The sequence below is a fragment of the Parus major genome, chromosome 2, assembly GCF_001522545.3.
Source record: "Parus major isolate Abel chromosome 2, Parus_major1.1, whole genome shotgun sequence".
In the NCBI taxonomy this organism is placed as follows: Eukaryota; Metazoa; Chordata; class Aves; order Passeriformes; family Paridae; genus Parus; species Parus major.
The window spans coordinates 131,464,258-131,482,579 of NC_031769.1; the positions used below are offsets into that span (position 1 = coordinate 131,464,258).

Below are 18,322 nucleotides of genomic sequence, written 5' to 3' on the forward strand. Positions count from 1 at the left end.
TCTCCTGGAGAGAGGATGAGAGAATTGGGGCTGTTCAGCCTGGAGAAGAGAGGCTCTGTTAAGACCTTAGAGCACCTTCCAGTACCTCAAAGGGGCTTACAAGAAAGATGGATTTTTTACAAGGGCATGCAGTGATAGAGCAAGGAGGAATGGTTTTAAAGAAGAGGGTAGTTTTAAACTAGATATGAGGAAGAGAGTTTCTAAGAAGAGGGTGGTTAAAAAGTAGCACAGGATGCCCAGAGATGCGGTAGATGAGAATGGGGATCACTGGAAACTTTCAAGGTCAGGTGGGCTGGGGCTCTGAGCAACCTGGAGCAGTAAAAAATATCCCTGCCCGTTGCAGTGGGGTTAGACTAGGAGTTTTAAAGAACCCTTTCAATCCAAAATACTCTACGAATCTATAGGATTTTTATTTTAAAGTATTCTGAGATTAAAGAGTGAAATTTTCTATACTGGTGTTTGATGAAGAAAATAGGCAAGTATGTGACAGTAGCCCTGGTGATGCTGTAAATCCATGTTGCATGCTACCAGTGTTTTAAAGCAAATATTTTTAATATATGAAATGAGTCCATTATACCAGAGAGAATGCATATTGCAATATGAGTTTTTTTTTTATTATTTCAAAAGAAAAAATTTACTAGTGTCAGTAAATACACAAGCATGCAGGAAAATGTATCCTAAACAGTCAGGTCACTAAAAAAAAATGCAGACTGTATACTATGCTATAATCTAAACTTGCTATACACTTCACCTGTTTTGTTTATATCTCTGCATTGTTACACAGAACTCGCAACTAAAGAAATAGAAAGTAGAGACAAAACAGATCTTGACACTACCAAAGCATTTTCCATTTCTTATTAATTTGTTTTGTGACTGTCATGATTTATAATATATATATAACTCATTATGTTACTCTTAATGGTGAGCCCTATTATTATTTGATTTATATGTAAATTTGTAATTAAATAAAAACATGGGGAACAAGTAAGTTTTGAAGTTACTTTCTCATTTAGTGTAGAAATTCAGAAAAGCAAAGTGTTCATGAATCTTATGAAATTGTATTCTTAGCAAAATATATTTGTTTACTATCAGTTGTATTATTCCTTCTTTAGCCACAGCTGAAAGTGTCTTATATCCTCTGAAAGATTACTTTAAAATTAGTGTCTTAGTGAAAAGAGCTGACATCTCTGTCAAATAACTCCACTAATCTTTTTTTGCTGTGCTCCTTGTAAACACCCCAGAGATCTGGGAGAAAAAGATGGTTTATTTCTCAATTCCAAATGTCAGAAAGGTTCTGCTTGCAAAGCAAGTTCCAGTTGGAGTTCTACAAGCTTGAAGAGGCTCTTGAAGTACAGGCTGATTTTCCTGTGGAAGCAATGCCATGAACTGCCTTTTAAACTTGCAGCATGGGCAGATTTCATCCAGAAATCACCAAGACTTCAGTATGGACCTCCACATTTTTATAGTTCCTTTCAGCTGAGCAGTGATTGGAAATCTTAGTTATATTTGTGAAAGTTATTGGCAACTTTTGGTTTTTGTCTGGGCAAAGGTGGCTTTCTAAAGTTCTTGTTCTGAAAGTTAGAGTTATATGAGTTTCCACTTATGCCAGCTGCTAAGAAATCAGATGGTAAATGTCTTTTACCCAGCATCCTATTCAGGCCTTTACAACACAGCAAAGAAAATGGCTTAAAAGTACCAGCAATTGATAGTGGCAATCCAGCATGGTAAGTGCATGTCATACTTAATGTTGGCATATTGAAAGCTCTTCAATAAAGTATGGAACTTGCTTTAGGGAAAGATTTTAATATGCACACAAAGATACTTTTCGCCTGTAGTTGAGAAGTAGGAAAGGGTACGAAAATTGAATTTTCTTTTTAATTTAAAATGTTAATGTGTCCTGGTATCTGTTATCCTGAGTCATGAATAATGAACAAAGAAGAGCAAAGGGCAAAATATGCAAGTCATGAATTCAGAAGTCAGCTGAGAATTTTTCTATTTCTATTTCCTTTGGAGGCATTTAAACAGATTATGGTTATCTTTTCTACTAAGTATAATGTTAATGCATAGTCAAAGCTAGAAATCTAGTGAGCTTGTTTCAATTTGTAACTTACTCCATTGTCCCAGCAACAAACAATATGAAACAATGTGGTAATATGAAACAATAGGAAATAAATTTCCAGGAGAAAGTATTGAAACAGTGTGGTAATATTTTAAAATATTGACTGTTTATAATAATGTTGAAGCGGACATAATACTATCATTTTTCTTTATCAAGTGCATTGTGCTCTCCGTAGTGTGCACAATATAGTGCAGATTTTGGAAGAAGTTCTAATGAGAAAGAGGCTGGGGATTTGTGTGCATTGTGTGCAGAAGGGCTAAATAAGGAAAACAATTGATGTAGAACTGATTAACAAAGCAGTATTCAACATCTGAAAAATGCATATTGTTTTACTGCAAGTAGATCTTTTTCATGGTGAAGTTCTGAAACAATTCCATTAAATACTGCATTAACTGCATACAGAAAGACCAAAAATTTGTGAATTTTCACATAAGGCTTTTGTAACAATGCACATTCTGGCATAGGATAGCTCATGTGACCCACCCTAGTCACCAAAGGCAAATTGTTTAAAGCTACAAAACTAATTAGTCTTGATAGATGAAAGTGATGTATTATAATTTTTACTGTATTTTCTAAATTCAAAAATGAGAATTTTGTGTATGAAGAAACACGTTTTTCTTCTCAGTTCTAAAAAACAAAGTGTGTCCATGAATACATTCAATGTATTTAATGCAGTTTAATTAATGGGCATACTTCTGTTTCAATGATCCTAATTTCTGTAATGTTAGCAGAAAGCAACACAAAAAAATCCCCATCAACACTTATTTAAAAGGGCTATGTCTATATAAAACAAAGCCAAGTATTTTCCTAAGCCAGAAGAAATAAACTAATCCATAAATACAATGTGAGAAATGCTGATCAAATTCTTTCTCACATCTGGATTTGGAATGCCATCTGACAACATTCTGGGTGGTGTCAAATATGAACAGAGAACAATATTTTGATGTTGGTAAATACAACATAATACTTGCTAAGGTATAATTAATGTTTTTTAATATTTAAATTAACAGTATCTGAAATGAGTAAAAAAGTATGTGTGTATACTCCCAAGCATCATAGCTGTGATCACGTTTATTTAGTTATTCTTTTATTTACACATAGACTAATTTAATTTACATTAGCTTTATGTGAAATAGCTGAACTGAGTGAATTTTTAATGCAATGTCTTTCTTTTTTTCCAAATTATCATACTAGAATGCGATTTAACTCAAAAGCAAACAAGAGCTGCAAAGAAGAGTTTTTAAAAAAATTTAATGGTGTAAAAAATTATTAAGGTTACTCTTGACAACTAAATTCACAGTGTGCCAAAATAAGATTCTGCATATTAGCTAGATGAATCTAAACTCTGGGCATTCACCTTTGAGCAGGTATTTGCTCCTTTGTGCACAGACTCAGAGCCCATCTCTTATGACTTCTTCTTGAACAACATTGTTGTGTTTCAGAATTACTTCTGAATTAAAAATTTAAGTAACTAGATTACATGGTCAGCTATTCTTTAGTTCCTGATATATTTGGTTTGTACCAATCTCTTTTTGCCTATTACCCCATGATACTTTTTCAGTATCTGCCTTTTTCACTGTAGGAAATGGATTGTATCTGGAGAAATGAGACATATTTATTCTTTTAATTCCTATTAAAAGAGCCTGGACTATTTTAAGTCTCCAATTTTTTAATGGTCCTTTGCAGAACACTCTTCACAGTAGTGTTTGAATGGCTTGCATTCATTCCTTTATATCTGTAAGTGGAAGAAAGCTTTATTATCTTGGTTTTATGGACTAGAAATCAATGGATCACTGTCAGAACAAAGCTTAGCATTCAGATCCCTTGTATTTTGAGTCCTTTGCTCATTACTCTTTTGTGAAGAACTGAAGATCCACATTTCAGCAAACTATTTTTATAATTATTAGATTTCAGTTGGGGTCACTTGCTAAAATCTGAGTTCTGTTCAGGCTCAAAGTATTTAAACAGAGCAAAAGATCGATTTTTTAATGCATTCAGTTCACTTTCCTCTAACTTCCAGGTTTGTGTCTTTAACTTTTTGCATGACAATCTTCTTCCTTCTTCTGGGTCTTGTGAAATTTGCAAAAATCAAAATCTCTAAATTCTTAAAGTGTGATATGCATTTCACTCTCTTCTATTAGCATTTGTTCATTCCCGTGCATTGACTTCATAGCTCTTTCTCTGTGTTCAAAGCTTTCCCAAATTTGTTCTTTTTATGATTAATTTTTTCTAGCAGGTTAAGTAACGGAGGCATTGTACAAGGCCAGGGCTGGGAGCAGGGCCTGAAGTCTCCAATGTGGAATGTCTGCCTTTGTTATATAATCCTCATTTGAGGAAGAACAACCCATGCTGGTACTTTCTTCTGCTGCCTGCCCACTGGTTCTCCTGATGGGTGCCTTTAAACCAGAGAAAGAGTTGCAGTCTTGACATCCACCACACCTGGTTTGCTGGTCACAGAACAGTTCTGAAGTGTTTGTTACTGGAGTACACAACTTCTGCAGAAGCTAAGAAGTGCATTAATCTTGCAGAGTCAACTATTTTATTATGCCTGTCTTAGATGACACAGCTCCCATTCCTCAGTGTACCCAAGCTGTCACAGTGAGGTCAGTGGTCATGTTGGTCTTCTGTTACACTGTGGACAGGTAACTCACAGGCTATGGCTTCCTCTAAAGTGTCACCTGAAATGCTTCCTTGTCATGTTCAGGAACATACTTCAGGAATGAAGTTTGCTCATTCCAGCTTCAGCTGCCAGTGAGAAGACTGTGGCCTTGTATTGGCTCAGGAACTTTGCCATGGTTTGACACAAGCCAGGACAAGTAGATGAGTAAAACTGTATCCGAAGTTGTCTTGCTCTAGGATTGCACTCTCCTGTTTATTTAACTCCCATGTCTGAGCACATGATATTGTTTGCACGTGCCAGAGCTTTTGCAAGTAAGTATAACAGATGTTATGGTTGCAAGGGACACCTAAGGTAAAGGCTTTGAAAGATCATGTTGAACTTTTATGCTCCCTAGGAACAGGCAATCTCCTACTAAGTTCTTGGGGTGTGCAGTACCTGAAATTAAAGACAAAGTGAAGTAGAGTTTGAGTTTTCCCCCATTGGAACACTTCTATACTTGGAAAGATATGAAGGCTGGGAAATATTTTTTAATTATGAAATTTTTTTGCTTTTGACTTTGCTTCAAGAAATAACAAATTCCTTATTATACTTTGCTTGCAAAAGAAAGGATGTTACAAAAACAAGCAAAGAGGAAAGTTAGAAGAAACATCTTAATAACACATTTATGAAATTGAATGTTGGAACTAGAGTATCTTCCCATCCAAATCATTCTATGATTCTATGAAATATAGAAACCATTTTTTTTGGCACAAGAACTCATTTGAAATCAACAAGGAAAAGGAAAAGATGCTGAATTGTGGCAGAGAAGCAGTTAAAATCTGTAACTGTTTTTATTTAGATGTGTAGTTTGCCAAAGTTGTTATTCCCAAAGCATATCATACTTTCCAGTTCTTGATTGGATTTGACAGAGGATGATCTAAAAAAAAAAAATAATAAAGAAAAGCAGGAACAGCAAAGTCACCCTAAAACGTCATTAATTGCTTCTGTTGTGTTCAGTACATAACTGTGAGCATAGCCAATACTACATTTTTAAAATCCTGTGGTATCACTTTATTTCAACAAATTTACCTTTATGTTTGCAAAAACCTAGAGGTGGTATCTTCTTATCTCAGCAAATTCTAGAAAGGGAATTACAAATCACGGTCCATTATAAAACGTAAAATAATAAATGTTAAGAGTGTCACTATTTGTATATTTTCAGTATTACCAGTCAAAATTTCAGTTGAATCCAATTTTATTTTCTTTTGATATATATGAATAGGCCAAATTTACTTTCATGATAATAAGCAGCAATAGAAAAATACTGACAGTTAAAATTATATCTAATCACTGTAAAACAAGTAAAATCTTTTCGCACACTTTAAAAAAATGGCATATTCAGGTAATTCAATAGGTTAATCATAATACATTTATTATAGCTTATTCATGCTCTGCAGTTTTATAAAACCTTCACTCTGTCAAGACTGCAGTTCTTACAGTACAGCAAAGATGCTCTGTGCTATTTTGTCTGTGCTGAGCAGAGACAGAAGAGTGTTTTGGGGAGTCTAAGAAAAACTTGCTGAGCAGTCTTCCAAGGGACTAATGGAGGAAGGCATTTCCAAGTGTTCACTGCCAGATTTAAATCAGGGGAATGATCCTGTTGTTGTTTACAAATTAGCTGGCCAGATCTGGTCAGGTCATTGTGTTGACACCTGTGCCAGTTGGATCCCACACCTATTTTTTTCACATCTGAGTCCTGGACAGAGATATTGTGAATACATAATGAAAAGAGGCAGCCTCTTAAATTTAAAATTAAAAAACAAAACAAAACCATCCAATCAACCAAAAATTTTTACATGTAATTTTCCTATTTCTTGCTATGTTTCCTCATCAAGGACCTTCAGCTTCATAGTGCATAGAGATGAATAAGTAGTTCATGAGTGAAGTGCATAACATGATGCATTTTCTGTTAGTCTTCTTTAGGCAGTAGCAGGTTAGTTCACTAGCAGCTTGTCTGAAAATAAAACTGAAGTAGACAGTCACAAGACAAATGTAGAACTTTGGTTTGAAGAGTTGTGTTAATCTGGATAAATTATATTGTCAAGTAAGGTGCACACCTAAGGAAATGAAGAAATGAAGCAAGGGAGAGGATGGTTTGAAACTGGCTGTACTGAGTATCTTACTCAACTCTATCTAAAGTAAATTGATGCCTTTAGAAATATATTGCTTTGGTTGTCCTTAATACATTTGTAACAATAACAAGACAAACAATAACAAGACAAACAATAACAAGACTGCACTTGGAGCAGTATAGATCCTGTGTTTAATCACAATTATGCACCTTCTATTCTGTGAATGTAGCTCTTCTGCCTGGAGAGAAGGCTGGTCCAGCCTCTGCTACACAGTTTGTTTGTTTCTGAAAAACTCTGTGTGAACCAGACAAGTTAAATTGTCTGAAGGACTGCTCTGTGAAATGGGAGCCTCCATAATGTAGGGCCTGGTCCAGTTTATGAGGCAAAATTCCCTGATGGTTTTGCAAGCATTAAGACATTATTAATTTTTCTTTCTTATCACAAATTTCCAGAAACTTAAACATGAAAAAGTAGAGGATGTGAGGGAATTTTCCTTGAAAAGTAGTGGAAAATACTGACCTTTTACTTAAACTCATTCTGGAAATATTTAGCCTCAGGAGATATATTTTTGGGTAATTGTGATCATACAAAAACAAGAGACTGAGATTAAATCCCTTATGTAACTTTTATTACAGCTTCAGCTACCATGAAGGCTATAATTATGAGTGTAGTTCTTGTTGACTGTGGAAAGGTCCCTGAGCAATGTTCTTCTTTATGTATTCAGCAAAATGAAATTGCAGAGCTAACATCCACTATTCTTCTGTGGAAACTTCTTCCATTGTTCTGTATTCTTCTGAAATAATGAAGACAGTGCAAATTACAATTAAAAAAATCTACTTTTTTCATTAGGATTTTAAAATAATTTAAAATGCAAATTACATCTTTATCTCTCTATTTATTCTTTTAACAATCTTATCCTCATGTCTCCACATCACTTTTTAAACTATACTGGTTTTCTTTGAAGAACATTCTGAGGGAATTTCTGTTCAAAGGAGGTTTCCATCCAGCTTGTGTATACAGACATGAGCAATCTTAGATAAATGTTGGGAAAGTGTTTTTTTGTTTGTTTGTTGTTTTTTTTTTTAATTTTTGTTTTAACAATATAATAAAATTTACTGTTTGTTTGTTGAGTAGATTTGTGTAAGTTCTTGCCGTTTTCTAAGAATAGGTATAATAGAGCTAGGAAAAGGCAGAATTGCAATCCTAGAAAATATAAAAGAAAAATCAAGCCCTCTATTTCTCAAATTTTTCAATGAAAATTGCTCAGAACATTTCAGTGTTTGATCTGTATGTCAGCAGCTCATTTTAAGAGGTTAATTGTAGCACCTTGTTAATTTCATTATGCAGACAGACCACAAAGAACGATTCCTTGAATTTAAGCCTGACTCCCGGAGAATATTTTCACAGCACCAGGGCTCTCAGGAGACAAATAATTTTGCATTTAGATCTGCATTTAGATTATGTTCAGTAACTAATAAAAGGGATCATTAACTGAAGAAACAATGATATTGACTAGTTATTTTAGTTACATCTTTCTTTATGTGCACAGAAGATCCATCGTGGAGAACTTTACCATAGTATTATGAAATATTATATGTAAATACATTTGTATAGCGACTAAATTAGTATTTCATGGCAAGCTACATCTTGTACCACCCTTGCCTTCTGAATATTTTATTTTGCAGCCTAACCTTCCTCTTAATGTAATGCATATGGGAATGTTCCTGAAATGTATAAATGTGTATACTTGAGCAAAATAACATTAATTGTGCTAAAGTATCTTAAAAAACAACCCCCATCATTGGTATTTTAAATTTGCACATCTGTTCTTTAAGCTGTAACCCAGGTATAACAGATCATTGCTCTGAACTAATTTGATTATACAGTATCACACTGTCAAGCCTGTGCACTGAAGGTATGAAACTAAATAAGACAGTTGATTATGATTTTTACTTCTGGGATCCACTGGAGTTTCATTTTCAGGTTTTCTGTTCCTCTTTAAAGAGATAATTAATTTCCTTCAAAGAAGGTGATTTGACAAAAATAACATGTAACCAAACTCAAAACAATAGGTGTTTTTACATATACCAAATTTCTTTCTTCATCATGACTGCTAAAGGGGAGATCAATAATTAATGATCCAATTACTAGTTTACAAAGGCTTTTATTGCAGTGTCAAGGTGATGAAAAAGCCTCTTGCACTGTTTTTTCTTTGCTTCCACTACAGCTAACTGAATCGACAGATGCACTGTGTATTTCTAGATCATTTATGGCATGTGTGCTGCCACGGATACTTTGGATACTTTGAATGATACTTTGGACTTGCAGCTGCTATTAAGCCATTGTTTCTTAAAGCAAATAATTTTAAAAGTAAAGTGAGTGTATGTTATGTCTCCTGCAGTTTAGTTTTGAGACAGTAGCCGGTTAAAAATCATTCTTGTTTAGACAACCAGAAAGTTACTTGTACTCTATGTGAGAAATGTTAGGTGAAGTTTAAAGAAAAAAACAACTGCTATGACTTGTAAAGAAATGCTGTATTTATTTGTTACACACGGTTCAAAAGATGATATTTGCCACTGTAGTTGTAGTTCCCTCTTGATTGTTAATTAGAATTTTAAAATTTGCCCATGTCCTTCTGCATAATGTAAACTGAGAATTACAGACGAGAAAATAAATCAGCTTAACTTCTGAATGATGATTTACTATTCAGATACTAGTTGTTCAAGTATGTAATACAGAAGATTTTTTTTTAATGTTATTTTAATTTCTATTCTGAAATGTGTATCTCCTCATCCATAATTAAGACATTAAGACTGAATTTAGTGTCTTCTGTACCCACTGAGTGTTTGTAAGAAATTGGCAATACTGTGCTTAAAAACATTAACTGGACCTTTTTTGCATTACTCCTTCCCTTCAGCAGTCCTTATAGGATAACACCCATATCCAAGGGTAAAAGTGGAGGATATCTTTTCATCCCAAACAAAATCTAATAACAGAACAGAAAAAGGCAGCAAGTATCTGGAACTTAGATATTAGTTTGATTATTTTATAAGACTGCTTCACTTCAAAAATTTTAATGTGTTTATATTTTAAATTTATTATTTTTGTTGTTGATGATGATTTTTTCTATGAGATAAACAGATATGTTGTTGATTGGTTGCCTCATACTGAAAATCACAAAATGAGCAATTCGTAATATCACTTTTTAGTAGCAAGATGTCAGTGATCTTAACTGGAAGTAGTGGAGAGAGGAAAAAGATGTGATCAATGAAACAAGTGGGTGATCCTTGGTCATGATATACAAGTGGCTGCTGGGCTGATGATGGAAATTGATTCTAGATAATGATGTGCCTATGAAAGGAGCCATCTCTATGTTAGTAATGTCTCCTTTCATTAGGATTATATCTACATGACATTGGGGATAGAAGAAGGAAACTGTTAGGAATAAATACATTTGTTTCTTTAAACCTAAGCTAAGAAGACTTTCCTTCCTGACATGTTCACTATTTCAGCTTTATTTATGGTTGATAGTTCTCTTGATGAAATTAGTACAGCTCTGTTATGAGTACAACTGGCATGTTAAGTCCGTGTGCTTATCTGTGAATTTGATATTGTGCCTTATGAAGAATCCATTCCTTCTCTGTCTTTCTTGGTCTCCTGTCGTCTTCATTTTTCATATTTGAAGCTTACTTATTAATTAAGATATGCTGATTCAAAGTAGCTTAGGGTTATTTTCTGTGATAATTAGTGTTGACATCAAAGCAGTAAAGCTTGAAAGTAAGTAGGTATACAATATAAGTTTTTTTTTGTTTGTTATTCTTTGTTGATTTCTTTTTTTCTGTTTTTAATAAGTATCCGAAAGAACTGTGCATATAGAAAACATTATTGTAGGCTCCTTGTCATCAGATGTCCATTACTAAAAGAATCGAAAATGCACCTGTTTATACACTGCCTCTCAAAGGTGGAGAGCTTATTTCTGTCTAAATTGAAATAGGGTCACCTTTAGGACTCAGTTCATGTGCATTAAATCCTATGGCCCTGAGACTTGGAGATGCCAGGCAGCCTTGTTGAAGCTACTTTGACAGTCATTTTGGCACAGTCATAACTTCAGGATGTAGAAAGAGTGTATATCTGTGGAAAGCTGAGTATAGGGTAAGCCAGCACAAAGTGAATTGACTAAGCAAATATGTCTACTAATGCTAAATAGAGTTTTCCTAAAGCTGCTTATTTCTTCAGTTTAACCAAGCCTTCTTCAGTGAGTGTATATAAAACAGTAATGAAAAGTCTAATGGAAAGAGGTACTGAGAGCGCACAAAACCCCAAACCTGTTTCCTAAACTTTGCAGCTGTTTCTCGCAAATTTTCATGGTGCTACAATTACGAACTGTCTTCACTTCCAGGGGGCTATAAGGCTTGTTTCCAGCTGGCTTGTCAGGTTTTACTGTTGGCTTCCTGTTGGCAGCAAAACAGTTGAATTTGCCTGGACTGGTTTCAAAGTCTGAGGACAGAATTTCTTGTGCATGTGTGGTTTGGTTCCCAGTTGTGCAGCAACTCCAACACAACACAGAATCATTGGATTCTGTGCTTCCTTAGCGGTTGTTTTCCAGGATGGCTCATTTTTCTGATGCAGGATTTCAGTGATTCAGGAAATATAGGGTTTTTCCTCACCTTCTAGACACCAGTTAATTCCTCTGTGCATTATATCCAAGAACTTGTTGACTTTCAGTAGACTAGCCTGTGAAAAAGTTTGTGCTCATTGAAAGCACCAAAATGGGCTATCTGGTTTTGGTTGATCAGAACGTTATCACAGTATTACATAACACAAAGCTGCTGAAACAAGGGCCAGATAGGAGATTCTTTAACAAGATTATTCTCCCCTGTATTGTTTTCTCTTTATATGAGTCCCTCATTAAAGGTATAGGCAAGCTGGTGTTGCTTGCCTATACTCATTCCAGGCCTTAGATGGTGAAGAACTTGTAATCAACTTCAATTGCAACCCTAAGGTGAAGGGATCATTATATTATCATAGTTATAACAAACAATCAGGGAAGGTGTGTGAGGTCAGCCAAGGAACACATACGTGATCTTTGTGCATGTGAATAGGGAAGAAAAAGGAAAAAGGTGTGTTTTAAAAATAATAGTAAAATATTAATAAATTGCTTTTGATTACTTGCTGCTGGGCATGATTTAAAAATAGTGTCTTATTGAAACTTTTCAATGTGTGTTTTTCTCTGTGTTCTGCCGAAAGAATTTTCTTTTTCAGGTATAGGCTCTAAATTTTGTAATGACAGAAGGAAGAAGGGGAAAATGTGAAAATGCTACAAGTAGGGTCAAAAGCATAATTTGAAATTAACATCTTCCTAAGATAAAATCTTAAAGATAATCAAACAAGAGAAAAACCCATAGGACATAATACTTAATTAGTTCTAGTTTTCCCTGATCTTACTAAAGTAGCAGGGAATATATAACAAGGCTGTGTGTGCAAGTCTGAAAAGTTTGAATGCTAATAAGGAACCAAACTGGCAATGGTAGACTGGGAGCACAGTATAAAATGTCTGGCTGTTTCCCATAACTAAACTGCACCTGCCCATTTTCTTGTTGATTAAGTTTGTGTACTGGATCATATGATAGAGGTCATGGTGTGGCAGATAGGGTCACACTTCAAGTGTCATATGACAGACATAATTTTAAGTGTATAAGGTCTTCCAGTTTGTGCACTGAGATGCGACTGAGTGTATTTGTCTTATTCATATGCTTTCTTTCAATTTATTCCAAGGAAAGACATTTATCAAAATATATTTGACTAACAGACTGAGCATAATTTTGTTTTAAAAAATGTAATTTTGAAGAAAGTATTTCCTGCAGTTTAAATGCTTCCAGCAAAACATAATTTAAAAAATACTTCCAGCAAATATTCTTCTGTTAATAATGATCTAAGTCCCAGCTTCAGAAAAAGAGCCAGAATGAAATAGACATGCTGAAACCCTTTCACATTTACATTAGGTAAGCCTTTAAATCAAGAGTACTATATTTTCTGTTCAGCAGTTCTTGTAGCAGTTGGAAGCAAGGCTGCATAGGTTTTGAGGGTAAACCAGGGTTTTCAAGTAAAATTTTTCATTAAGATTTAACCCTGAACAGTATCCCTTAAAAAAACCCAAAGAAATTCAGGATATTCCTAAGTTCTCAGTGACTAGCCCATGGGGGTCCAGAGATATTTCTTTGGCAGCAGCATCTCTATTCAATGCTTGTATGCTGCCAATGTCATAATTCTAGCCACATGGGTATGCACTGTTACCTTCTCCCACCTCCCCCAATCTTTTCTCTCACCTGTCTTGTGGACTGCAGAACTTTGCTATTCACTAATGAAGATTTATACAGTTTTGTCCTAATTGCTGCATTTCTCCGTATTTCACATATAAAAAAGTCAAAATATATTTCATACCCTTTACATAAAGAACAGCTTCTCTTTTTTTGCTTTTGTAGGACCAGATCCTTCAGACATTCTCCTAGGCTGTTCCATATGGAAAGTTGACAAATCCAGAGTAGTAATTATGTCCCAAAAGGAAACATTGAAATTCACGGTAGGAATTTTCAAAACCTGCTGTAAGACCTGCAGGAAGGTGCTTCTTTTTGTAATCAGTGCTCAAACTTTATCAGTGACTATGTTGGAAAATATTTCTGTGCTTTACGGTCAGCTGTGTGACAGGCAGCTTTACATTTGTTCCTGCACCAAAAGCTAGAATGTTCCTGAAATGTCCAGAGTTGACAAAACAATTGTTTAAGCAGTCATATCATGATCTCTAGGCAATTCTAGCTGTGCAGTTCCTCTTTGGAGTCACCCACTGTGTGGCAGTTTAGATGGATGGTACTGGAAACACAGAAAGTAACCTGCTTAAATGGAAATTCTTCAATAGCTGTAGTTCACTTTTTACTTCACTCCAAAGCCTTCTGGTTCAGGGCTGCACTGGGAGCTGTGCTGTTAGGAGAAGGGTATAGAGACATGGGATGTGTTCAGCTCACTGTACCCTTGTGCTGAAAATTAGCTTGGAGAGGGAATATACTCACTTAATTGCAAGGTTAAATAATTTTCAGTTTTGAGTAAAGACATATGTATCATTATTGGCTCAAACATTCAGAAGTATGTGTTCAGTATACACTATGTAGTCAGGTAGACTCCTCAGCCTGAAGAATAAGTTATATTACCTGTCCTTTTAGGAAGTGAGATTTGAATTTGAGGACAAGTTTTTGGTTTATTTGGTTCAAAGCAAGATTGTGTTTTTAATTTACTAAGGGAAACATTTGATAGTTTAGAGAGATCTTGCTTTAGGCAGAAGGGGCCTGGGTTATGCTTATATGCTAGGTGAAAGTTTTGGGCACTTTAGAGGATCCAGATAACTCTGTATGAGTAGAACACCCAATTACACTGAGAGTTTTATGTCTACTCTGTTTGGAAGATAAATAGTTTTGGACTTGACCATGAACTTAAACACCAAAACACTTCAAAAAAGAGTAGACATGCACCTTGTAAATTAGATACAAATTCCTTAATGCTTTATAAAAGATACTCAATTATCATATTTCTGGATGGGAAAGCCATTATAGGAAACAAAAAACTACATAATCAAACATTAAAATGTAAGGGAAACAGAAACTGACCAAAATTCTTCTAAAATATACTCTGACAGTCAAAGTTGTCATAGCTACAGGAACATCTGATTGCTGGGGGCTTCCAAATGTGGGGAAAAAAAAAAATCTTTTCCTGTTTGGTTTTGGCTAGAGAATACCAGGAAGGTTACAAAGGCTTCAGCTTAGATCTTTCTACAGAAAGTCTAGGTTACTGATGTGGTTGTTCTCCCAGTCTGATTCTTCCATGGAAGCTTTCTATATACACACAGAACTCATTGACATTAATGAGAGCAGACCTCACATATGTCCTTTCCTATATCCAGTTGCACTCCTGAACTCACAAGGCATCCGAATATTGTTATAATGATGTAAACTATGATTAGATCTTCCTTAGTAATACATTAAGTCCTTTTCCCATGAATGATGGTTTTGATATTACAGCTTATGTGACATTTATTTCCTGAGTAATTTTTGCTGCATACCCTGAATGTATATATACTCAATAATAAAGTATTTTCTGTAGTGGAAGAGAAATTTCTAAGAGAGCAGCAAGTGCATTCTCTGGTACTCAGAGTTATAACTACGGTGTCTTTGTTAAAAAAGATCATGGTTTATTTTATTTATATTTATATATATTTATATATATTTATTTATATTTATACTTTTATTTCTGTACTTTTTTTTTATTTACTTCTATTTTTTTTCTTGTACGCAAAGACCTACATGCTTTACATATATTACTTTTAATTTTACAAGATTTCAAATATCATTTAACTAGTCAAGATTTTAATATTTATAGAACTTGAACTGAAAAATTTATGTCCAGTGACTTTATCAAGCCATTCATTGCATTTCAAAAAGTTGTAGATGTATTAAGACATAAATGCCTGTCATAGAAATGTAATACACTACAGGGCTTCCAAACAACCATCCTTTTATTAACTTGCATAGTATTTATGTTTGTCATTTAAATCACTCAATGCAGTGTTAAGGGCAAAATCTATAGTATCTACAATGGCTTTATGATCTCTAATTTATATGATAATTTTTGGAAATAAGTGACTACATATTTCACACAGATAAAACCAAAATAGTTTGGATGGAGTTGTTGCTTGTTTTAATTAAATTTTCATTTTATAAATGCCAATTATTTAATATTTACTGTGAGACACAACTAAAATAAAAAGAAAGCCTTCTACATCTTGTTTGACAAGAAGGGAAAATTGTCAAGCAAGAAGAGGGAGTTCTTTTATGAGATAACAGGCTAAATTTTGCAAGTGCTCATCTGTGCAGCTTTAGTTCCAGGGCTCATCATTTGCTCAGTTTGTGGCTGCACCATACATTAATAAATAGGTAAGAGGACTTGGAGTAAGCAGAAACCAGCTACACCAGCAGATGAGCCTGGGACCAATGCTTAAAGGAAATCTGTAAACCAGAAGAAATATAGGCTGGAATTTTTGCTCTCTTCTGGATATCTCTAAATGTATATTTATGAGTAAGGGCTAGATCTTCATGAACTCACTGATGATTTCACTCAGTACCACTTGAAGCAATGTCTGGAGGCAAAAGTAGCACTGGAAATTCCATTGCAGAAGTACTTTCAGCAAAATGTTACTAGCTTTCAAAAGAGTATTTCTTTCCCTTTTAGCAGGATAGCCACACTTTTATCTGTAATGCAGGCAAGATGTTAACATTCATGACAAAGCAGTTTTGGTAAGAATTTCCCATTTTGAAATGTTACCTTCCTTTCAAGAGTCAAGAAACATTGTTAATAGATTTACAGCCTATTTGTTATTTAGAAAATAGGAATTAATTGAGGCCTCAAAATAATTTTATCAAGTTTCTTTATCACAGTTTTTATGAAAGAAAAGGCTGTTTAATATGCTACAAGATTTCTGAGATGTGTAAGGAACTAAATTCAAAGTATCTTTTTGAAAACAAAGCCTTTGTATTTTGAATATTTCCTTCTTTAAAATGAAAATGAGATGAGACCTTTTTTTTTCCATACAGCATATGCAAGTCTCTATTTTAGAAGGAAACAAGTGAAAAAATTGTATTTCTCATTGTACATATACAATACACTAGGTTGGACTTAATGATCTCAAGGGGATCTTCCAATTTAGTTAATTCTGTGATGTCTCTCTAAGGAGAATGTTTTACTTAAGTAAAGCATCTATTGGTTTTTTGTAGTTTTATGGGGCTGTATCTTCACATCCTCTCTTTGAAGTTTTCTAGACAAGTGTTAAGACAGTGCTAAGACTTGCTAGTTACATTTCACCACCCTACTGATATAATTTCAGAAGAATAGGGTGAGCAATGTTAAGGCGGGATCTGAAGTAACAGAAATAGACTCTGAAGAGAAAAAACTCTGAGCTACTTTGCTTTAGTTTGGTCAAATTTGATAGAAAATAAAACATTTGTTTCATGCATACGGTAATATAAAAATTCTATGTAGCATGCAGTTACAAAATATTTTTTATGTAACATGTAGTAGCAATGGTGAGGGAAGAAAAATGAGAGAAACGTAATAGTGCAGAATGTGTGGGCATAATTTACAGTTTAAAGTACCTACATAAAAGAGAATGGTTTATTAAAATACATTAGTCATTCCCCAGTTCTTTGGACAGCAGCATTAATTTAGATATCTTCTTAAACTGTTTTTCAAACCTTTCTTTCTACCATGTGTCTGCCATGGAGGTTAAATTCTGACTCTGTGAAATATTTATATGTTTTGTCAAAAACATATAAACACTCATAAACACTCCCGTTTGTGGGGTTCCTGTACTTAATAGTACAAATCTTTGTATTTAACCAGCAGACAAAAAAAGGTAATATGTTTTTTATTCTCAATGTAGTTTCTAGATTCTTTTTCATTTAACCTTCCTTAAAATATCATCTACTGCAAAGTGAATACAGAGTGCCATGGTTTTAAGTATTTTATTGGTGTGATTAGAATAAATACTAATTTGTGTTAGAAAAGCAAAGAAATATGTTCCTTAAGACATTCTGTATTCAAATGCTTTCCCTTCTGGATATTCTGTTAGAAATACAATTTGCCTTTTCATTTAATTTACTGTAAATAATTTTATAGGGACAGTTAATAAATCTGGCACAATGATGCTTTGCACTGTACATAATTTTATGCACAAATAGACACACACAAATGTATCTCCTTCCTCACTGTTTTTCATATTCCATGTACTCTGTTGTTGGAGCCTTGACTTTTTCTTGGAAGCCCTTTGCAAGTCCTGCTGGAAGAGGTTATGAATCAGATAGGATAATCAGAAGTCTTTACAATTTTACTGTATCTTTGTTTGTCCTTTCTTTCACCTTTCCTTTACTGCACTATCTTGTCTGTCTGATTCTCGCAGGAGACATGGATTACAACTGGTTGGACCATACGTCTTGGCATAGCAGTGAGGCATCCCCAATGTCTTTGGTGAGACATGTGGAGCCTTACCATTTAGTTTCCTTTATCATTTTACATTTCCTTGGTTTTATTTACACCTTTGCATGTTTTCTTTTTTGTATCCTTTTTTTATCCCACACCTATAGGGGACAGTCAAAGGGGAAAAAGAAAAACTAGGGAGCAGGCAGTTTTGTCGGATTCTAACACCTTATCCGAGAGGCAAACGAAAATGGTGTGCTTTGGTGGCCACTCTTTGGAAGAGGACTTGGAATGGTCTGAGCCTCAGATAAAAGACTCTGGGGTAGATACGTGTAGTAGCACAACTCTAAACGAGGAACATAGCCATAGTGAGAAGGTACTGAGATTACTGAGCCTGCATTTTAACCTGCTCATTTGGTCTTTGTTTGCTCTCTGTCACTCATTAAAATAGTGCATAAA

The 18,322-nt window shown here is 34.5% G+C and overlaps 1 protein-coding gene across 44 annotated transcripts in view; it reads left to right on the forward strand.

Annotated features, from left to right (window-relative positions):
* Window positions 1–18,322, forward strand: part of RIMS2 (regulating synaptic membrane exocytosis 2) — a 443,102-nt gene that overhangs the window by 210,376 nt on the left and 214,404 nt on the right. For 27 of the 44 annotated variants that reach the window (XM_033512408.1, XM_015618871.2, XM_015618869.2 and 24 more), the window contains one exon: window positions 18,031–18,239. In XM_033512408.1, the coding sequence (XP_033368299.1) occupies window positions 18,031–18,239 (209 nt within the window). Of the gene's footprint in view, window positions 1–17,846; window positions 17,915–18,030; window positions 18,240–18,322 lie in introns of all 44 variants that reach the window. The other 17 variants (XM_033512411.1, XM_033512391.1, XM_033512393.1 and 14 more) reach the window with 1 other exon arrangement.